The 22,642-nt window shown below is 44.5% G+C and overlaps 2 protein-coding genes and 1 long non-coding RNA gene across 11 annotated transcripts; 1 reads left to right on the forward strand and 2 right to left on the reverse strand.

The window, feature by feature from the left end:
• Window position 1: 1 nt before the first annotated feature.
• On the reverse strand, window positions 2-1,894 carry LOC133393701 (uncharacterized). The gene is made up of 2 exons (XR_009766333.1): window positions 1,190-1,894; window positions 2-1,013 (listed from the first exon to the last, which is right to left on the reverse strand). It is a non-coding gene; the product is annotated as an uncharacterized LOC133393701 (long non-coding RNA).
• Window positions 1,895-5,888: 3,994 nt separating this feature from the next.
• LOC1271783 (transmembrane protein 47) lies at window positions 5,889-17,770 on the forward strand. 7 transcript variants are annotated; one of them, XM_310637.5, is made up of 7 exons: window positions 5,889-6,086; window positions 10,501-11,309; window positions 11,447-11,525; window positions 11,622-11,808; window positions 11,899-12,048; window positions 12,148-12,210; window positions 13,647-17,770. In XM_310637.5, the coding sequence occupies exons 3-7, from the start codon at window positions 11,475-11,477 to the stop codon at window positions 13,805-13,807; spliced, it is 612 nt and encodes a 203-aa protein (XP_310637.2). In that variant the 5' UTR covers window positions 5,889-6,086; window positions 10,501-11,309; window positions 11,447-11,474; the 3' UTR covers window positions 13,808-17,770. The 7 variants fall into 7 exon arrangements, with proteins under 7 accessions (XP_310637.2, XP_061515601.1, XP_061515609.1 ...); XM_061659625.1 differs by having other exon boundaries at window positions 5,954-6,086; window positions 10,630-11,309; XM_061659603.1 differs by lacking the exon at window positions 10,501-11,309 and adding an exon at window positions 6,366-7,039 and having other exon boundaries at window positions 5,956-6,086.
• On the reverse strand, window positions 17,757-21,869 carry LOC1271782 (protein-L-isoaspartate(D-aspartate) O-methyltransferase). Of its 3 annotated transcripts, none has more exons than XM_310636.5 (7): window positions 21,729-21,869; window positions 21,514-21,651; window positions 21,277-21,408; window positions 21,049-21,191; window positions 18,427-18,664; window positions 18,258-18,343; window positions 17,757-18,175 (listed from the first exon to the last, which is right to left on the reverse strand). In XM_310636.5, exons 3-7 carry the CDS (start codon window positions 21,329-21,331, stop codon window positions 18,014-18,016), a joined length of 684 nt encoding a protein of 227 aa, XP_310636.3. In that variant the 5' UTR covers window positions 21,332-21,408; window positions 21,514-21,651; window positions 21,729-21,869; the 3' UTR covers window positions 17,757-18,013. The 3 variants fall into 3 exon arrangements, with proteins under 3 accessions (XP_310636.3, XP_061515662.1, XP_003437000.2); XM_061659678.1 differs by having other exon boundaries at window positions 21,478-21,651; window positions 21,729-21,865; XM_003436952.2 differs by having other exon boundaries at window positions 21,475-21,651; window positions 21,729-21,865.
• Window positions 21,870-22,642: the final 773 nt, after the last annotated feature.

Consider the following 22,642-nt stretch of genomic DNA (forward strand, 5'->3'; position numbering starts at 1 on the left):
GTTTTCTTCTTCTTTTCTTTTCTTTTGTTCTTCTTCTGGTTTCGCAGCTTCGCCCTTGTTCGCCTTCCTTTAACAACGCACAACTGTCAGTGGATCGGAGATGCTGCTGCTGCTGCTGCTGCTGCTGGCCCTGCTGTCATCACCAAACACAACAGCTTTGGCAACACAGCAAAATCTTTCCGCGTTTGATGGTTGGTGGGGGGGGGGGGAGGGTAGGGGACTTGATGCTGCCCCCTTCACACTCTCTCTTTTGTCTGTAGGTGGGGAGGGGGGGAGTAGTTTTTGCGACCCCTTTTTTACCGTTCTCCAAGCGAGCCAGGAATTCACAAAACCCGAAAGTGTTACGCTCCTGCCCTCTCTTTCACTCTCGCCCGTCTCGGGGTCGCGATTTTCGCTACCTTTCGCACACACTCTCTCACTCACACACACACACACTCCTGTCTCACTCTATCGCTTTCCAGCGCGCGTACTAGTTCCAACGCATCAAATGTGCACGCGTCGATGCAACAGCGGACATGTACAGCGGCAGTCGATGCATCCTGTGTGTGTGTGTGTGTGGGGGGTACGCGCCTGTCCCCGAGAAGAAATAAAGGGGTTTTCGTCCTGCGTCCTACTCGCGCTCCCCTCTCACTCACTCGCTCGCTCCGTGGTCCGTCCGCCTAGCAAAGCGCCCCCGCCGCACGCACACACAATCGTACACAGAGATGCACACAGAGACGCGCACACACACACGCGGGCCGCTTGGCTCCGTCCGGAAGCGCAACGGGATCGAACAGGTTAGGAAACAGATGAATCAGCGTCGATGATGGAAGCAACGACAACAACAAAAAAACACACACAAATGTTCAGGTTTCTTTTTCGCTTTCCTGCTTCTGCTGGTTCCTCCGTCAACACACACACACGCTCACGTACACGTATCACACCTCTACACGGACGCACACAAACCTGCCCACAGGCACACACGCACGCACACACACGGGAGTGCGCTCGCGGACGCACCGTTTTTTTTTGTGCTGCAAAAAAAAAGAAAAGTAAAAATGGAACACGGAACAGGGGGAGAAAGAAAGAAAAAAAAAAGAGAGAGAGAGAGAAAGAAATCAGTTCCTGCTCTTCGCCCACACCTAACTAACACGCAACAATCCCGAACCCGTTCAATTCAGTGGTGCTCGGGGGGGGGGGGGGGGCTTACCGGGACTACCAAAGCCCACCACTGGCAGGTGGAGGGGGGAGGGGGACGATGACGGGCAGAGCAAGTTTATCACAGGCACAGGCTGTGGCGAGGGCGCTGGACTTTGTGCGCCCGCTGGAGCGTCCCTGGTGGTGCTTCGGCTCCGAACCAAAAAAAAAAAGCGAGCGAACAACGAACAAAAAAGCGACGGCTTCCGATGGTGCTGCGACTGGCACACCGTGGCAGGCTGCCCACGGGAAGTGGGGGGGGGGGGGGGATCCCGTGTTCCCGTGCACCCCGAACGAACCTTCTATTTTTTACTGGCTGTGCTTTACTAGAAAATTCGCACCTTCACAGTCCGCCGTAACGGTAGCCCAACTCACTAACTCACACGGCGTGTGCGAAAACGCGCACGGTCAAAGGACCGAATTCTGCAACTTCTGGAAAATCGCCTCCAAAAATTATGTCCGTCCCCGCACGGAAGAGGTGATTACTGCGAAATGGGCACCGTTCGTCGAAAGTGACACTTCTCGCTTCGTGTTCGTTGGGTCCGCAGGGAGGGAGCGGGGGCGATTTTGACGGTTGCCCGACGGTTGAGCGAACGGGCCTTCTTTGGCTGTGTGCGTGTGCGGGCGCTTTCTCTGTGGCTGCTTCCGAACTGCCGAACTGCTGTGCGGATAGCGCCACGCACACACACACTAGCCCGGCCGGGCTCGGTGTACGGATAGGGGCGACCCAGCTGTCAGCCGCACGTTCGACGCCATCTTGGCGAAAAGGCCTTTTTGCCGGGGGCACAATTTTATACTGACTTTCGAATGCAGCTCCGTGCACATAGGACACGGGATAGAAAAGTTCGTTGGTTTTGTTTTCGATTCCTTTTCTGTAACCGTTCTACCGCTTTTTGTGAAGTTTTTTTTATCTGTTCCGAGAAAGTTCCTTGTGAATAAACACTAAAATTATAATAAGCCCCGTTACTCAGTGCTACGTTTGGCATATTTTATTATGCCATGTAGTGCTGGTCGCTGGTAAAACTAGCCAATACAGGCGGTCCCCGAGATACACGGTTAATGGGGACCGAAAACGGCCGCAAAATACCGCGTATCTCGAATTTCCGCGTAAGTCGAATCTCGTGATTTCCAGCTGAAATATCACTAATTTTCGTGTAATTTTGCAAGTAAGGGGTGGTTTTAGTCACTTTATGAATTATTTGATATTATTCTGACTGAATATAACTGTTTTAAACCTTTTTAAATAGTTTTTAACATTCGATCAAAACGGAAATTATTTGGCAATTTGCAATTGAAGTGTCAAATCAGTACAATTTGCTCAAAGAATTGTCAAATTTAGACAGCCGCGTATCTCCGAATCCGCGTATAAGAGGTACCGTGTATCTCGGGGACCGCCTGTAATACATTTGCAAAGCATTTGACAGCGTTTGAAAAATAAAATCAATATAAAGCTTGTGGAGTAAACTAATTCAGGTGCCATACAACATTCTTCTTTTCGGAAAAACGATCAATCAAATAACTAAAAATCATTGCAAATATCCTTCCTCTCCATTTCGAAAAAGATACAAATTTTCCCTGAATAACGCTTAAAACATCAGGAAAAATGCTTTGTGAATTGGATCGGATTAAATGTTTACCCTAGAAATGGTGAAAAGATATAGTAAAAAAACCGTTATACACAATGATAAATTAATATTTAAATTCCTGCAAAAGCCTTTGCTAGCATTTTACTATTCTACCTTTTATAATAAAAGTTTTAAACCGATATAAATGTATTAAAAATATGCATTATGCGTGTTTTCCACGTTTTAGCAGAAATTAAAAAAATATTGAGATATTTTTCAAATTGCTATTTCATCTCGTTATCCGCACCTACCATAAAAGTAATGTACCCTGGAACTTGTTTCTTCAAATTTACTCAATTTAGTTGCTGGTTTGTGGGATACATATTTTTTTTTCAATTTAAATTTCAATCTGCAATAATACTCCCTAAAAAAATATTTTGAATTTGCTTGAAAAAAATGTATCAAGTAAATGTTTTCTTGACGCTTATGAGTGACGCTGTCACTAGGGTAACTGTACCAGTTTTCGGCAGTGTACCTATTTTCGGCAGGGTAGCTAAAAACGTGAAATTCTGCACAAATGCGGTAAAAAATTTCACAAAATACAATTTTGTAGTGAAGGTGTACTTATTTGATATTCACATACGAAGTTTCACACCATTTCATTACGTATTTTCCAAAATATCAAATAAATTGTGCTTTTTTTCGGCAGCTTTGCTGTCAGCCACTCGTTCGGCAGGTTTTGTGATTAAGAGAATCAGAACAGTAAAAAAATGAAAAAGTGGTGTATATTAAAGATTTTATGCTTATTTAATTTATTCTAACTTGTTCGGAATTTTAAAATCACGATAAACAGGTTATTTTTCACTTTAAATGCTGCCGAAAATAGGTACACAGTAAATGTTCATTTTTGACAGCTCAATGTTGTGGGCTCGTGCCGAAACTCGGAACAATAACACACTTTGAATTTGGCTGAATATTCCTTTTAAAATTGATCAGAACACTACAATGCGTATGTCGACACATAATATGACCTTTCTTGTACCAAATATCCCCAATTTTACGACAAACAATGCACTAACTTAAGAGAAAAATAAATATTTGTAAGCCAGTTCGCACCGTACGCTATAACCATCAAACTGTCAATGGCTGCTCTGTTTAAACGTCGCATCAAAATGGCTGTCAAAACGGGCCAAAATAAGCAACATAAAATTAATAATTAAAGTGCTTTTTAACACCAATCTTAGGAAAGTAAGAGTGTTAAATTGCTTTAAACATTTTTTTGTACATATTCACATTGATACAAACATTTTCTGACCCGTATTCGCGCTGCCGAAAATAGGAACACAGCCTGCCGAAAATAGGAACAAACTGCCGAAAATAGGAGCAAAATCAATGTTTGCATTTTCACGAATATTTATGAAAAAGGACTTTGAACCGGCAAATTAAAAATATTGTAACATACTATGATAGTTTATCAACCAGAATAACAACACTTTCAAGAAAAATAATGAAAAATATTGATGTGTGAGCAATTTTTGTGAAACTGCTGCACTAGCCTGCCGAAAACTGGTACAGTTACCCTACTCAATCATTGCTAGATAAACTTTTTATCGCTGTTTATTCATTTGTTTCGCTGAAATCATGTCACCAAATGTTCGTTAGTTACAGTCTTGGCTTATCTTCTGCCAAATTCCATTCGTTGTCAAAAATCGCTCGACCCCGGTACCGAAGTGGTGCGTCTAAATGCTGCCCGTTAAGCAAAATCCGAAATTTTCACGAGCTCGCCAGCGATTCAAAAGCGAAGGTTTTTCGCATTCTGGCGAAGTTTTTTGAAATATGCTGGAAAATCAAATATCTATTGATAAAAAAAAAAAAAACGAAAGCTCCATAGCTCCTCTGGTTCGCTCAATGGATGGCGTATTCCCAAATAACCAGCTCGAACTCTATAGCTGATTTGAGGCTGTTTAACAAAAAAACGTTCCGATGTCGTAATTTGTGGCTGAGTGCGAGCGCCTACACGTGTGGTCCAAAACACCCGAAGTCATACAAAATCATGAAAAAGTCTGCGTCTTTGCGTTTTGGCGCCCACCCGACCTTTACCGAACTAAACCCGAATAGTTGTGCTCGTTAAATATGTATGCGTATCAGGTAGCAGCATTTGTACTGCTTACCTGCCGTATCACGTTGTCGGGTCCTGATAAGTGAAGCATGCATACCTTTCGGGTACGTTCGGAGTATAAGCTCTGTCTCTCTCATTTTAGTGGTGAAGATAGAAACGTATGCCATCGGCTCTGCATTAGCTGCTTAAGCAATTTTGGCTATTTGGGTGGTTTACATTAGATTTAAGTATTCAGGGCCGTGTCTATGCTGTATCGGATACGATTTTATCGGAAGGCCTGTAATAATTTTATATGGGACTTTCAAGTGCTCTCCACTGTCAAATGGCATCCAAGATGGTCAAACCGATTTTGGATAATATTTTACCTCGTTCCTACACAGTCCTTGGTTCTCACTGTTGAGCTTCTGGTTCTAGTCGCTGGTGATTTTCATATATTCATATGAAGTTTACTGGATTAAATCATTTGGGGAATGGCTCTATAACTACTCGGTTAGTATTATGAGAAAATCTGTGATTTTCGGAAGAGATAAATGAAAAATCGTTAGTTATAGAGAGCCCATCTGTGAATCGGTATAAGTACAGTAGAACATCGATTATCCGGGCAGCTCGGGACCGGACGGTTGCCGGTTAATCGATTTGCACGGATAATGGTCCAAGAAATGTCAAATTCATATCAAAATTATAAAATCCACTATTTTTATGATTAATTCACCTTGAATCAATCGATTAACCGTTAGTAGAACATTATTTTTAACAATATCTTTTTTTTAACTAACAATAACTAGGTTTAACAACTATTCATGAACAAAACTGAATTTCGAAAACACTACTAGACACTACAGAGCTGCACAAAAAACTGGTTGCCCATTCGACTATCGCTGCAAATGTTCGCCGTACGTTCGAACAGCTGTCACATTTATGCGCACGGTTAAGCCGCCCACCGGTTAACCCGCCCCTGGATAATCGACGTTCTACTGTACAGATAAATCAGTATTTCTGGTCACTCTTACTTCGAAACGAGCATTACAGGCAAGTACAGGACCGGTAGAGCAAATGAGCGAGATGCAGCAATATACGAACGTCAAAAACCCTCGCCATCGTTGTACGGGGAAAGTGTTTTGTCCGAATTCTGCTTGGTCGTATTTATAAAGTCACAAGAGTCTCCTTGTTGGAAAGATCGCTCTGGCGAAGAAGAAACAATAAAAAAAGAAAAACTAACTCCCCAGGTACGGTAAAGAAAGTGCATTTTGGTGCCCGTCTGGTGCAATCGAGAGTAAACCCGGAACGGTCCAGGTCCGCGCACGGTACAGTCCTGCTGAGTGAGGAAGCGTTGTGAAGAAACCGTGCCTAGTTGTGTTTTGTGGTCGTGGTGCGTTTTTTTTTTTGCGTGTGTCCTGCCCCGTATTCCCGAACGTATCGTATCGCTCACGGGCGGGGGTGGGGTGTTGTTGCTTTGTAGTAGTTGTTGTTGTTGTTGTTTTATTCGCTCCTCCCATCCTATCTAGCTGGTTCTTTTCCACCCTTCTGGCCATTTAGGTTTTTTGTTGTTGGTGGCGTTTTCGGGGCGCACAGTGTTGGTGCCGAAGGTGTCGAAAAACGAGAGTTGCGTGTGTGTGTGTGTATGTGTGGTTGGCGAGGTATACAGATTTAGTATTTATAACCCAACTCCATTAAAGGACAAAATAGAAGAACATTTATTTATAGAAGCGTCGCTCCACCCCGAGTGTTTCTACGCAACAAGACAGCAGAAGAAGTTAAAAAAAGGTCTCACCCACACACACACATACTCATATACGCACACACAGTCTTAGTCATTCTTGCGCGCCCTGTACAGCGGGGCCGTGTGTGGAGTTTTCTTTCCCCGCGGAGAAAAGGGAAAGCGGTCGCAGTCTCGTGTGTCTCGCCGCCGTCGTCGTCATCGTCGTCAACAATCAAATAATTCGTGTGTCTGTGTGTGTGTGTGTGTGCGTGAAAGTTTTGCTTTGCGTGGCCGAAAGTGAAGGGGCGCAAACCAGAAGCTACCAGCTACCAAGATGTCGCAAAACTACACCGCCCGGAATGATAATTACTATCAGAAGGAGTTCGGGCTGACCAGTGTGCAATCAATCGATGGCGATTCCCTGCCGGACTACAGCGAGTTCGATACGGAGTCGGTAACGTTGGACTATTTCAAGGAAAGGTAAACCGCGAACGGGCCAATCCCGCCCGCCTCCAGCGCTGCATGATGTGGTGTGCTCTCTTGCTCGCGTGTGTGTGTGATTGTGTTTTTGTTCAGATTCATTCCAAAAAGGGCAATGTTGTTGGACAAAGAAAGCCATGTGTTTGTGTGTGTGTGTTGTTTGTTATTGTTTTTTTTTGTTTTCACAACCACACGACCGTTAACAACATTACCCACATGCATCGTAACAAGCGCTGGATTAAAACCAAGCCTCTGCTTCACGTTCAAATCAACCTTAGAAAACCTATAACAAAAAAACACTCCTTCGGCAACCGTACATCGGCAGTTGGGCACAGTAAAAAAAAACCAACCAACAAGGCAATCGGCAGATTAGCGACCCGCGAGGCCGTCTATCGCCGCTACCGAACCGACAAATTAACGCCTCAAAGATTGGGTATAAATAGAAAAACCAGCCTCGGGCATGGTTTTGATCCGTGAGCGCGCGCGCGCGCATCAAACTTACGCATCCCGCGCGGAAACACGAGAAATAAAAGCGTGTGTTCGAAAGGTCGCGCACTGACGAAAGTGTACACTATTTGGGTTGAATGATTTTTTTTTATTTTCTTTTTTTTTTGGAAGCGGTAAACCCTTTCGCAGTTAAACAGGCACGAGCTGTTGCTGCATTGCAGGCGGGAAGAGCGTCAGCGCAAGCATTAAGCTGAAGCCCTTGGCCCAATTACGCAAATGTACGGAGGAGAGGCACATTGTGGATTGTGCTGCACGCACTTCAAACTAGGCGAACACGTTGGAACGGCGATAATTACGCAAATTGCTGTTGATGAGGATGATGATTCGCGTCGATGGGGGGTATTGAACGGCACAATAATCCTCAAGCAACATGTCTAAAGAATGCTTTAGTATCAGTGTGCTAAGCCACATAGTTTCAATATCCTTGTTTGGAGAAGATAGAACTGTCTTTAAAGTAGCACGTTTGAAGACTTTTAATTGGAGAATAATGGCATTACGATCAACTGATCTTATCGAACGCATGTTACAGGGTTTTTTTTACTTGTTATCGCAAGCGTAGCAACATTTAACGCAACCGCAGCAATTGACAGGACAACGGCATCAGTTGTTTACGGAACGTCATCACGCTTAAGGCAACCTTCGCCCTTGATATCACAAGCGCGTTAAGCACAAGTCCTGAATGAAGGGAACTCGGAACAGACTATACAGGTTGTCCCCGGGAATACGCTATTGACTAGTGATGGGAAAAAAATGAAGTTTTCGATACCGGAATCGCAGTCGGCACCGGAATTGGTCCCAGAATCGGCTCCGGAATCGGAATTGGAATCGGCACCGGAATCAGAGTCGGGACCGGAATTGGTTCCGGAATCGGAATCGGTTCTGGAATCGGAATTGAATTCGGCTCCAAAATCAGAATCGATTTTGGCATCTCGAAAAGAATAGGCATTTGGGTCCAATGATGCTACGTATTGATAGCCGCAAAGAATTCAAATTTACTTATGATGATTCATTTTCACGGAGATTCATCATGTATGACCTTCGTGCGTGTGTATAAAATTACTATACCGCCAATGATAAGGATTGCAAACGTTATTTCCTAAAGGACAGAGAAGCAACGCAAAAGCCGCATCTTGGTCGATATTAAACGGCTTGTTCTAAAAGTCCCTTAAACTGTTGCAGTTTAAGGGAAATTTAAGGCGCCAGTTGAAGGGAAATAGCTCGAAAACCCAATTTTAGAACTCGAAAATGTCAGTTGAGATTGCTACTGAAACTTCTAATTTAAATTCAATAACTGATTCTCATTCCGGACCTAAGTCCCGTTCTGGAGTTAATTCTGATTCCGTTTCTGGTGCAAATTGCGACCCCCAGGTCGATTCTGATTCCAGAGACGATTCCGATTCCGGAACCTATTTCCCAGATTCAACTGCGGAATGGTATCTGGGATTGGCTCCGAAATCAGCTCCGGAATCAGAATCGGCTCCGAAATCAGAATAGACTCCGAAATCAGAATCGGCTTCGGAATCGGAATCAGTTTCGGCATCTCCAAGAGAGTATGTATTTGGGACCAATGACGCTACGTATTGATAGCAGCAAAGAATCCAAATTTACCTGTAAACGATCAAATCTGTTGACGAATCCAGGACTAATTTCGCTTCTGAAACTTCTTATTTCAACACAATATCTGATTCTCATTCCGGAGTTAATTCCTGGAGTCAATTCTGGAGTCAATTCTGATTCCGTTAGCGGGGCAAATTACGATTCTCAGTCTTGATTCCGGATTCCGGGTTGATTATGGGGCTATCCCGTGGTACAGTCGTCAACTCGTACGACTCAATAAAATGCCCGTCATGGGTTCAAGCCTAGAATGGACCGTCTCCCCGTAGCAAGGATTTGATTGTTATACGGTTGTGTGGTAATTAATTATGTCTCGAAAGCCTGTATAGGCCGGCATGTCCGCGTAGGACGTTAAACCAAAAAGAAGAAGAAGAAGGTCGATTCCGATTCCGGAGCTGATTCCGACTCCGGAATCGGCTCGGGAGTCAACTCCTGACTCAGCGCCGGAATCGGCTCCGAAATTGATTTCGAACACGGAATCGGAATCGGGTAGGTGCGAGTTCCGAGCTCCCACCACTACTATGGACGCAAATCGTGGAGGCGTAAGTCTAGTTTCGCGACGAGGTACAATCGTTTCCGTTTTAAAACATCTTTAAATTCAACAGAAAGTATCTTTTTTTTTATAATCATTACGCTCCTAACTAGTGATGTGTCAAATCAGCTCAACCCAACTTTGTTAATTTGCGCTTGACTTCGCAGTAGATTTAGCGAAAAGTCTTTGGAGCGTTCCGTAATTGGGCCGTTTCGTTCTGAAGTAACGTTTTTGATAGCCTTAGAAGAACCGTTCCTCCTGAATAATAAAAAAAAGAACACAATCATAAAATGAAGACTTGATAAAACATCGTCCAGATCTAACAACATCGTTCTAACTATGGTCGGAGCCGGGGTTACAGCTCGTGTGCAAATGAACGTAAATTTTTGGCTTCTTGTTGCTATATGTTATTAAATTTCAATCAGAATATGGCTTGTACAGAACATAATTCTGATTGTAACAAAAAAGGAAATTCAATTTCCCAACAATTTAGATTGTGAAAATGTTAATAATTCATCCAAAATGTATCTAATTTCTACTCTCGACCATTTACTAAATCAGTCTGCGTTGCGAATGCTTAAAATGTAAATACGACGGGCTAACTACTTCTCACGCCAAGCCAGCGGTATTGGCAGCAAGGTTCACTGTCGATCGGTGCGACCGGAAGATGATTAATCATTGTTTTTCGTTTTAAGGAAAATAGTGTGCAGTAACGACAAACTAAATACTGCGAACAATACTTCAATAGAGAGAGGAAACGGGCAGTTGCTTTAATAATACTAATCACTAATCACACCTCTTCATCCAGGTCCGTTCGTGTTTGCGTGTGTGTGTATGTGAACTAATTACGCGTCGTCCCGGCTCGTCCCGCTTGGCCATCAAACATTCATAAACTCATACAAACTCACACAAGCAAAAACCCTTTTTCCGGCACCAGCTGATGCATACCAGGTGCAGTGAGAGTGAGTGAATGAGGGAAACGGTGGTGAACTAATCAGTGTTCAATACCAGCACCGGCAACGCCGTATTCATCGCCATCCTCATCCACACGCCAAGCGCTTCCTCGTGCAGCGACGCACCCAACTGCTCACAGTCCGGCAACTCGGAACGGTGTGCCGCCGCTGTGTGTGCCTGTGTCTGCCCTTAACCTTCTGCTCCGCGCTCGCGACCGCAGAGGCGACGACTGGACGCCGCCGCCGCCCATCCACCGTAGTGGAACGGTTTAGATGCACCGGCGACCACCGTGCTGCTGCGTACGACAACGCCGACGAGCAGCTCCGTGAGCGTGGCGTGCCGCTGGGACAACCACCGTTCGCGCTTTTTAATGCTTCTCTGACGCTCTTGCCGTCCCGCTCCGTTACTGCTGGCCTGCCGCTGCTGCTGCTGCTGCTGCTACTGTTGCTGACACGATCCGTGCCACCGGACGGACTGCTCTGACCTCGCCTGAGTGAGTGAGCGGGTGTGGGTGTGTGTGTGCATGCGCTTCCCTAGCGAGCCGGTTCGGCAGAAGTGCAAGAAGGCAGCCGCCAGCCAAACACCGCAACAGCGGACAGTACGTTTCCCGCCCGCAGCTTAAGCTTCTCTTTAACCCCTACACGCTACTCTTTTTGCGCGCAGGTGAGTTTGCGTACTAAAAGTCTACCCCGGGCCTGTTTGTTGCGTTGAGTGGCAAGGTGCAAAGAATTTGCTTACGCTACATTTTACTAATTCTCTGCCTCTTCCTTGCAAACGCTGCTTTGGGGCAAACCGAACAGTACCAAACGTGGACCTTCGCCGGACAAAATGGCACCAACGACAACAATCGAAACCGTCACCATCACGCGACCACTGAAGGTGAGCAGCGTGGAGAAACAACGGAGAGAGAGAGAGAGAGAGAGACAGAGAGAGAAACATTGTTTTTAATTTGCATTTGATTTATCGTCGTTTTAGGTCATTGCGTTCATCTGTGGCGTAATTGTCATCATTCTCATGATACTGGCCCTCACCTCCACCGACTGGCTGATGGCGGAGAGCTGGCGCCAGGGCCTGTTTGTGCACTGCATCGAGGAGGGGTACGAGCTGCCGCTACCGTTCAACCTGCAGGATCCGGCCGGCTGCTATCCGAGCCGCGATGTCGGTACGTTGCGTTTGGAATGTTGCGAATCGCGTCCCAGTTTTGCTCACGATCCTCTTTGACTTGGCTGTGTTGCTTGCTATCTACTTGCAGCCTACATCAAGGCGACGGCGGCGCTCTGCATCATCACGCTCGTTACCGATGCGCTGGCCACCTTCCTGACCGGGCTGGGGCTGCGCACGCAGGATCACAACCTCAAGTACAAGTTCTACCGTGTGGCCGTGCTGATCATGATGGTTGCCCGTAAGAGTCGCCCTGTTCCCACAATGTTTTTTTTTTTTTTGCTGGCTCAAACCGCATTGTAAATTGATTGTTTCTTTTTTGGCTCGCTCTCGATTTCAGTCATCTCGCTGCTGGTCGCCGTCATTCTGTACCCGATTTGCTTCGCTGCCGAGCTGAATATTGGTAGGTGTACATCGTGGAACGGAGCTGTAAAGTTGCTAAGTTCCGCAGCTTGTAAGAGCTCAATTGAGGCGATACAGTGTCGTGGTGGAGGACCTACCAGATTCCTATTCCATTTCCGATCGAAGCCGATTCCGATTCCGCTGTTGACTCCGAGTTCGGAATCGGTTCCGGAATCGGAATTGGCTCTGGAATTAGAATCGCAATTTGTTCCGGAAACGGAATCAGAATTGACTCTAGAATTGGAGTTAGCGTCGGAATGAGAATCAGTTCTTGATTTGAAATAAGAAGTTTTAGGAGCGAAATCAGTCCTGGATTTGCATGAGAATAGATCGTTAATAAGTAAATTAGGATTCTTTGCGGCTATCAATACGTTCCTAGCATCATTGGACCCAAATACATATTCCCTTGGAGATGCCGAAACTGATTCCGATTCCGAAGCCGATTCTGATTTCAGAGCCGATTCTGATTCCGGAGCTGATTCCGATTCAAATTCCGAAGCCGATTCCGGAGCCGATTCCAGATCCGATTCCCCAGTTGACTCCGAGTTCGGAATCGGATCCCGAATCGGAATCGGCTCTGGAATCAGAATCAGCTTCGGAATCAGAATCGACCTGGAAATCGCAATTTGTTCCGGAAACGGAATCAAAATTGACTCCAGAATTGACTCTAGGAATTAGCTCCGCAATGCGAATCAGTTCTTGATTTGAAATTAGAAGTTTTAGGAGCGAAATCGGTCCTGGATTTGCATGAGAATAGATCGTTATAAGTAAATTTGGATTCTTTGCGGCTATCAATACGTAGCGTCATTGGACCCAAACGCCTATTCTTATGGAGATGCCGAAACTGACTCCGATTTCGAAGCCGTTTCTGATTTCGTTGTTGATTGCGATTCCGGAGTCGATTCCGATTCCGGAACCAATTCTAAAACCTAATCCGATTCCTGAACCAATTTCGGAGCCGATTCCGAAATCGATTCCGGAAACTGATGCTGAACCTACAATTAAACGTGACCGTACGCATTTTGGTCCTTCGAACCAGATTCTGATGACGTAAGCTTTTCAATTGCCGTATCTTTAGGAGTTTGAAGTTGCTAATTAAATTGAGGCAAATTATATAGGAACTTGCACGGCTACACTACCGTTTTGAAACATTCCGTTAACCGATTGAACTATTCCATTATTTGACTCAAAACCCTGTCTACCTATTCGTACTATGTGTCGACAATCATACCACCCAATCTTTTCATAAAAAATGGCGTCAGGATTGCTTGTTGCAAAATCTTTCCGTGACTGTTTCAAGAGTCCAGTTCTTTAAATTCATATCTATTGTGCAGTAATTTATCTTCCACAGTATCGAAACGTAACTAACTCTATTGTGTTCCCCCCCCCCCCCCTCTCATTTCATATCCATGCTACAACCAACCGCGCGCCACACAGCCAACCGACTGGTGTGGGAGTTCGGCTGGGCGTACGGTGTCGGCTGGGGTGCGGCCATCTTCCTGTTCGGTGCGGTCGTCCTGCTGCTGTGCGACAAGGAGTCGGAGGAGATCTACTACAAGGAAAGGAAAATTGTACACGACGCATCGTTAAGAGACTAGGCCAGGGCACACGCTCTGCCCGACGTTGTGCTTTAGACCTAGTCTAGCGAAGAGAGAGAACTCAAGAGAAGACCACGCTCAAATCACACAAATCGCCCCCCCCCTCTCCCTTCCTTCACTTCCACTCCCGCTCCTCCCTTTCATCGAAGCAAAACCGAGGCACCGAAACGACGGACAGCGGGAGAGAAAGTCCCCGTGACACAGCACCCGCGTTGTGCCTGAAAAGCAGCCTGAGCAGCAGCATTTGCAACTGGACCAACTGGCCAGGGGGAAGCAAAGGAGCAAAGCGCAAAGCCGCCATCCCCGAAACGCTCCGTACTGAATCTCTGAAATGCGCTAGGCAGCTAAAGAAATTCGGATGTTCGTTGGTTGCGCTTTGCAAAAGCCACCTGAAACGAAAGGCTTGGGCGGTGGGGAACGGCCGGGACGAGCGTCTAGTATTTATTGAATTGCCACGAATTGCCATAAGTATGCTCGCACCATCCTCCCCCCCCCCCCCCCACCCCCATCTACCATTGAATCTCAATTGACGGCGGCCAAGTAGGTGGAACTTGCGTACAAACACTGTACATACAAAATCCTTTTGGGTCCATTGGGGTTTGAGCATTTGCTAGCGACAGAAAAAAAAACCCACAACAACAGGTAAAACAGAGCAAACCACGGCAACCATTCCCTTTCGTACTACAGCCAGGAACGCCATTCTCCCTCACCTCCACTTACCCTCATCCCAAGCACGCGAGCAGCACGCGACAATGAAACGATATCGAAACAAAAAACACAAAATGACCGGGAGTGGACGCACGTGCGCGAAAAGGGCACGCAGCGGCGCTCACACACACACACACACTCACACCACACATCACGCTCTTGTTTTACATTCTCTTGAAAACGATCGGGCAGCGTTTTTCTTTTCCAGCGTCTTTCTTCTTCGTCGTGTCTACCTTGTGGTAGCATCTAGGCAAACAGACTAGACAAAGTAAAGCGAAGAACGGAAGGCAACAACAACAAACAAAAAGAAGACAACACACACACACACACATAAAGAACACTTAGGGCTTAGCTTAACAGGGGCAACCATCTCTAGGTGGTTCACAAGCCGTCGGGATTTGTGTAGCGGGCGGGACAGAAAAAGGCAGCAAATTCGCTTAGGGCACACCCAGGCCCGGCCAGACGACGAGCTACAGTTGCCTTCCCTTCGCCCTTCCCTTCCCCCCCCCCTCTCTCTGTCATCCCCTCCTATTTAACAAACGATCAACACACACACACTCTCTCACACACACACATATACAACATAAAACAAATATGGTAATTAAAATCAAAGCGAATTCTTGTCATGTAAATTAGAATTGAATACTCAAACGTTTTTAAACGAATAATCGAGCCTCTCGTGTAATATATACAAACATACATACATGCATGCATACATACATACATACATACTTATATTAACAACAAATTACTTTTTTTCGTCGTTATTTGCCCCCCCCCCCCCCCGTTCCCTCCCACAAACAGAATAAGGCTAAAATGAATCTCTAATCCATTTTTTTTTTAATTTTTCGTTTGTAAAATGACACTCAAACGACAAACCGGGGTCGAGGTAGGAGCTCAGACATTCGCTACAGCCTATAGTCCAGCCAGGACTGCGTCCTACCACGGGGTGCTAGGGGGAAAATAAAGGGAGAAAAAATAGGCCCTGCTTGCGGGGAAATAATTTCCAAAAGCTTTTTTCTCGTACACCCCACCAACGGACCCCGGACCCCGAGGGGAGTAAACAATCACTAGTAATCTTCCCCATCCTCCCTCCCTCCCTTCCTCCCCATCTCACACCTTCAACCCTTAATTTTGTTAGACGATACAGCAGAGCGTGTAGTGGACGAGCTAAGGAAAAGGCAGCGCAAAGTATTTCGTATCTTTTTTTTTTAACTAGACAAGTGTCAATTGTGTAAATAGCCGCGTACAATGAATTCATTCATCCATTAACCAACCACAACCATGTATAACCGCCCACGAACACGAAAAGACAAACAAACAGTCACACACACACATACATGCAAGGAATTAAAAAAACAACAGTTGTAATAAAATAATTTAAACATATCTATTGTACACGAAAAGCTGGGGGCTTTGGTTGTTATTTATTTTTTTGTTTGTTTTTTATTTATTTCGGGGGAGATTTTTAGTTTTCTGTTTTTGGAATTGAATAAAGTTTAGGAACAAAAAGTGGAACAAAATCAGAAAGTACACGCACAGACAGGAGACCAGGGGGCCAACCAGAAGAAAAAAAAAAACAAAAACCCGTAACGAGGACGAGCTCACACAGACGCTCTGCTTAATTGCTTTCGATGGCGCGATTTGCTATTGGACCCATCCGCCCATCTACCCAAAAATCCAACTCGGAACATTTTTGCGTGTCTTTTGTTGTTGTTGTCGTGTTTGTTTACAGGAAAACAGCGCACCGGCTCCCAAGGCTAGCTCGCATTAGCCATTTAAACGTTAAATATGCATAGGTCGCGCGGTAGCACTAGACATAACATTACGTTGGGACAAACAAGCCCCTCCCGGAAGTAAATTACACGGTAAAAAACGGCATTTGCAGCAAAAAAAAAACAAAAATGCGGTTTGGGACGCGTCCGTTAATTAAAAAAAAAAGAAAAAGAAAAAGAGAAGCCAGAAAGCGTTTCGAGTAGTAGGGCTAGAGGGGGAGGATAATTATATGGATTAGAACTATGGTTGAATTGAGCAAAAGGAATACTAACACTACTAATTAGATTGGCCTTAGCAGGATGAGGGCTACGGAAAGAAGCACAAAAAAACAATTATAAAGATTGAAAAAAAAAAAGAAATGAATAAAGAGGAGAAAGTGCAACGGACGCAAAAGGGAAAATCATTTTTGCAACAACCAAACTACAAAACTAGAAAGGAAAATGCAAACAAAAAAAAAACACATATCGTAATGATTGAAGTTTTGGGAGTGCAAACAACAACAAAAAAAAAGAAAAGAAACAGGAATTAATCATACACACCTAAACCTAAACCGCTGCTGCAGTAAATGGGCGGACGCGCAAACTTGGCCCCGCCAATCCGTTTCGCCCCATCCCATTCGCGCGGTACAGTTTAGAAACAATCAACAAAAAAAAATGGTAATCGATTTTTGTCAATTTTCGGGATTTTCGGGGATATGCGACAGTTTCGCAGGGAGCAGGGGGCTAATGGAAATAAAAAATAAAAAATTAACTAACAGGAGAAGAAAAAAAGCAGCAACAGCAAAACAATACTGGGAATGGATATTGCAGTGTTTTCCGGGGGTTCTCATAGTTGTGGGACCCTTCCTTGACTCTTTTTTGTAAGCAGTGAACCTTCATATGATGGAATTTGGACTCTATGGCACCCTTATTGGACAGCCTCCTTGGAAATTCCTATTGGAGTTGTTCCACAAGGGTGCTATATACACCAATTCCCATTACATTAGGTTCATTTCACGGAAGAAGGAGTCAATAAATCGACCCACAGCAAGGAGAACTCCTGGAAAACCCTGTAAAGATAACTTACTGCTGGTAAAGTAATTGTTGCGGTGGTACCAGAGCTTCTCTTTGTACCCTTCCACCCCTCTTTGCCGCCGGCACTAAAGGCTAAAGCTAAATGTGTACATCCTCTTTGTATGGATTGTAGGTTTCCAGGCGCGACCGCCTGTCCCCCCTCCCGCTAACCCCGGCGGAAAAGCCCGGCATCCCAAATGGGCAAAAGGGGGTTGGCGGTGACGGTAGGGCCCACAGTACTATTACTACTACTATTACCACTACTGCTACTACTATTACGGCTCTCCTTCTCCTCACGTAATGATTTAATTTGATAAAAATTAAAAAAAAAATGGAGAAAGAAAAAAAAACAAACCAAACCAAACGCTATGTAAACGCGAAAACAATAAAGAGCGGCACGCAGAGACCGTGCGTTTCAGAAAGGTAACACACGCAACAGAATTTATTTCGAGCACTGCTCACCGCAGCTGCTCAGTATTGGGGTGTGTGTGTGTGTGTGATCCACAGCCGAACGAAAGGGATTTTTTGTTAGAAAGATTATGTTTAGTTTTTCCTTTTTTCAGTTTCAAAGCACGTACGTCCTTACGATCGTGTAGCCGAGATAGAGCAGTATCAGCAGGGGTAGCAGTCGGGCCAGTGCGTGGCCACAGGTGCGCACGCTGCAGCGGCATCATTTGCGCAGATCGGTGAGCGGCACGTACATCACGTCCATCAGCTTCGTGTTCTGGATCTCGCCGTCGGACGTTTTGTCGATCTGCACCAGGCGCTGGTTGCCTCCCTCCGGGCCGACCGGTATGATCATGCGGCCGCCGGGCTTCAGCTGCTCGACGAGCTGGAATGTGGAGAAGCATTGGTTTTTAGTTTGGCGTGGAACGTTGTCCTCCGGCCCCTGCTTGGGTTCGGCCGTTTATTACCTCTTGCGGTATTTCCGGCGCGGCCGCCCCGACATGTATGCAATCGTACGGTGCGTGGTCCTTGCAGCCCCGCCGTCCGTCACCCTCTGCAAGGAGACGGAGAGTGAAATTGAACGGTAAGCAATGGTGAACTGCTTTGCACTTAGATGCGTAAGCAACGGCACGTTACCGATGAGAACAATTTTGCCCGTATCGATCAGCGATTGGTCGTCCTGGCCGATGTTGTGGCGGCCGAGCGTCACCAGCTGCGGATGGTGCTCGATGCCGACCGCGTACCCGGTCGCCGCCGGGTCCCGGTGTATGAAGCGGGCGAAGCAGGCGGTCAGGTAGCCCGAACCGGAACCGACGTCCAGCACCTTGCTGTTCGGCTTCAGGTACGATTGCAGCAGCTCCAGTGCGTACGCGTGCTAGCCCGGGAAATGGAGAATGTGTTTGATTGTAGTAGTTTTTTCACTAACGGAGATATGATTTTTTTTTATTTCTCGTAAGGACGGCCTGGTTGGCCGTATCATTAGTACACAGTTCCAAATATTAAATTACAGTTTCCAATTATTAACAAAGCACACTGCTAATAGCTTCCGCTGTCTGTTGTCGTACGAAATATGTTCTCTAATTTAATGCTATTTTTAGGGTTTGGAAGTTTGGATCATTATCTTCACGGCGAGAAAATCGCAATGTAAAACGAATCTCTAAACGGTGACTGACAGATGCGTTGACCATCGTCATCATGAATGCACACATGAGCAGAAAACTAAATCTTCCTCCAATTAGTACATTCTTACAAATAAATGTGTCGAATGTGTTGATATCGTTTATAGCAATCAAAAGTTGTTACGAACTTTGAAGATAATTTTTGAAGGCCTTGATAAACTTGACATACTTTCGGACTTTTCCATATTAGCAATAAAATCTCTCATGACTGATTGGACTCCAGATCAACACGTCAAAGACAATGTACATGCAGGGAATAGGGTCTAGGGATAACACCCCAGATACCTTGCCCTGTATCACCATGGATGATGACACACTGGAGGAGGTGAAGCTTGGATCCCAAGTCACATGTGACTCTGACACATCCTTGGAAATTCAGAGGCGCATCCTCGCTCCTCGGGAGACTGAGATGGCTGGGGCATATAGCGAGGAGGCCTGTTAGCTATCCAGCCAAGGAGGTCATCGAAAGGGAACCCAACAGGCACCCAGAGGAGAGGGGCCCAGCGAGTACGGTAGGTTGACCAGGTCGAGGCAGACTTGCGGAGGATCGGTGTCTCAAGTTGAAAATCTGTCGACCGACAGCTCTAGTTCGTTATATATAAGAACTTCGTCGTTGGTCTCGATTGCAAGGACGACAGGTCTACAAATACGCGAGTACAGGATAGTCATTGTCGGACAATTGGAATTCAGGCAATTTTTAAGGCAATTTGTGAAAAAGGAAATCACATAAGCTTTGTGTAGTGACTTTCACCTCTCATGTACATGAGATCTCTCATACAAATACATTGTGAACTCTTCTTTACTTATACAAAAGTACAAATGAGTAAAGTTCGATACTTTGTTAGGCATTCCAAATCTGCTTTTTCAGATGAAAGACAACTTTACCGGTTGTTCTTCTTCTATTTAATGTAAGGTACATAGAAGAAAATTAATCCCTCACGAATTCAGGATTATTTATTTGGTATTAGTAAAAAGATATTCATCAAAAAGACGAACAGTGTAATATTTGGAGATTTTTAAGGAAACTATGGGCTCCATTTACATCCCCCGCTTAGGTTCCTGAGATAGATAAATCCGCCTCTGATGATGGTTTTTAAAACGTTCTGTTAGCTCAACAATACAGTGGAATACGTGTTATACAGAAAAACTCGTTTACGTCATGTAATTGGCATGAAATAGGGAAAGTTTTATCATAATATTAATGTTTGGGAAGACATTTGATTCCAACAGGACCCCTAAGGTTTCAACGAATTTGTGCGTGCGACTTGCAATGGCTTTGAAAAGCGATTACGGGCGGTTATCCAATATGATTTTAACTCAACTAAGGTCAATGTAAATTTACAACTAAAAGATGTTGTAGACATCAATTACGCAGTTAAATAAATTCTGGTTTGAATTTTATGAGCTAAAAAAATGCATGATTTTTACATTGTCACCAAATTTTGCTGGCGAAAGCCGCATGGAAAGTTTTATTTTTAATAATTCGATCGAGATATTATTGTATTTTAAATGACTCTGTTCAAAAAGTGAGGCGTAGAGTCCACTTATCGATAGATAAAGTTCAATTCACGTAAGAAAGAGTCAAGAAAGTGTTTCTTTAATATTTCCCAAATAGATCGTTTTAAGAAAGATCTTTTATCGGTTTGTGTCTAGGAAATGTTTGTTGTGTCACTATTGACCATTTCATACTACACTTATTTTCCAAAAAAAAAGATACATCACAATTGAAAATTTGTTGTGGTAGGAATATTAAAGTATAAAGTTAAAATAATATGTACAACAACACTTGAACACCACATATGTAGTCTATTGTAGATCCAAAATGCAAAGGTAGATTGCAGTAGTCTGTAATAGCAAGAACCACTGGACGTCTTAACTTCTCCGAGTGGTAGAGCCAGAGAAATGACAATAATACCACACTTAACCTGGCAATAGGTTTAAATCAAGCGATTCCATTCCAACAAACGCTCAATGTAAACCGATTCTGATCTAGATTTTTTTTTTACTCATTAAGAGAGATATTTAAAAAAAGAAAATAAAAAAAGAAACACCTCACAGAAGTGTTACTTAAAAACCATACCATGTGGGGCGCACTGATGGTGGCACCGTGCCCGATTCGCTGCGGCTCGTCCTGGTACTGGGGCACGTTCGCCGGCACGTAGTACTTCCGATCGGTCGCTATCATTGTCTGCGCTACCGCTTCTGTCTTGATCACGTTAAACTCTACAAAAAAAAAGAAAAGGAGAAATGGGGGCGTTTGCATGTGTGCGGTTACGTCTCCGAGGCGTACAGTCCCCATCAAACTTACCCTGCATCAGCCGGATCAGTTCCGCCTGTGTCGAGCCCTTCGATCGCCAGGCCATTTCAGTGCCCGTTCGTTTGCTGCGGCTCGCTGGAGGAGGATGATTTTCAACCGGTTGTTTTTGTCGCTGGTGCTTGCCTGCGGGAGAAGAAAAAAAGACGATAAAATACACACACACGCTTGGGGGTAGCTGAACAAAATTACTACACGGCCAACTCAGGAAGACTTTTCTTCGACTCTTACGCGAGCGAGATGCTGGTTTTGTGCCAAAAATTGTTCCAAATTGGCTCCCAGTCCGATCGACCTCCTGTGATGTTGCTGTTGTTGTTGTTGTTGTCGTTGCCTAGGAAGGGGGAGCTTCCTCGAATAGCATAGAAGCAGCTGCAGCAAAGAATTTATAGAAAACAAATAATAACTTATTTCCGTTGCAGAATTTTCGTCATTTGCAGTAAACTTACAATGTTTGCCCCCCAAAGGTTCGGCTGTTTTCTAATTTGGTTTTCCAACGACAACAACAACAACAACAAAACCAAAACAAAATGCCGAGCTGTCAATAGGTGACAACTGGTCGGGTTTGTTCACATGGCGCCCACCGTAAAGTGACATTTCAACAGTGCCAATGTCGTGTATTTTGTTACTTTCGCATGAAAAATTATGTAAAAAAGTTAGTTTTTAACTTGACAAATAACATTCTTTGCCAGAAACGGTTTGCCACAAAAATCAAAATCAATTTCCCTCCCATTATTCCTACTTCCCGTGCGCACCGACGCTAAACTGTCAAACGTACAGTGTGGCCAGATTATGTTGGCGGTTTTCGGTGGGAGCACCAAAATGTATCTGTACAGGCGGTCCCCGAGATGCACGGTCCACCTTTTAGTTAGCAACAGGATAACCGGGTATATTTTCAATTTAAAACTGCAATAACTTTTGATTCATTGGTACCTGAAAATTTTCGTAGCCTCTCAACTTTTCATTTCCGATTTTTTGGTGCATAAATTGTAATTTTCAACAAGCTGTTAGTATTTTATTTTGATTTATTTTAGACTTTACCATGTTTTTATTTTATGAGATTTGACAACCAGCATAACCGAGTATTCCACACATTTTGAATGAAGAATGACGTTTCTCTTCTTCTTCTTCTTTTCGTATTCTGCTTATTTTCGAGTAAAATTCAAGCTTTTAACTCGCTTCAAATAGATCATTAGTTTTATCATAAACTGCCACCATACCATTCCACCAAATTAATGATTTGACATGATTCTGACTGAATTTAACAGTCTTAAACCTTTTGAAATGGTATTTAACATTCGATCAATACCAAAATTAAATAGATTTTTATAATTCATGTGTCAAATCAGGACAATTGGCTGAA

Source organism: Anopheles gambiae, chromosome X, assembly GCF_943734735.2.
Source record: "Anopheles gambiae chromosome X, idAnoGambNW_F1_1, whole genome shotgun sequence".
Taxonomy (NCBI): domain Eukaryota; kingdom Metazoa; phylum Arthropoda; class Insecta; order Diptera; family Culicidae; genus Anopheles; species Anopheles gambiae.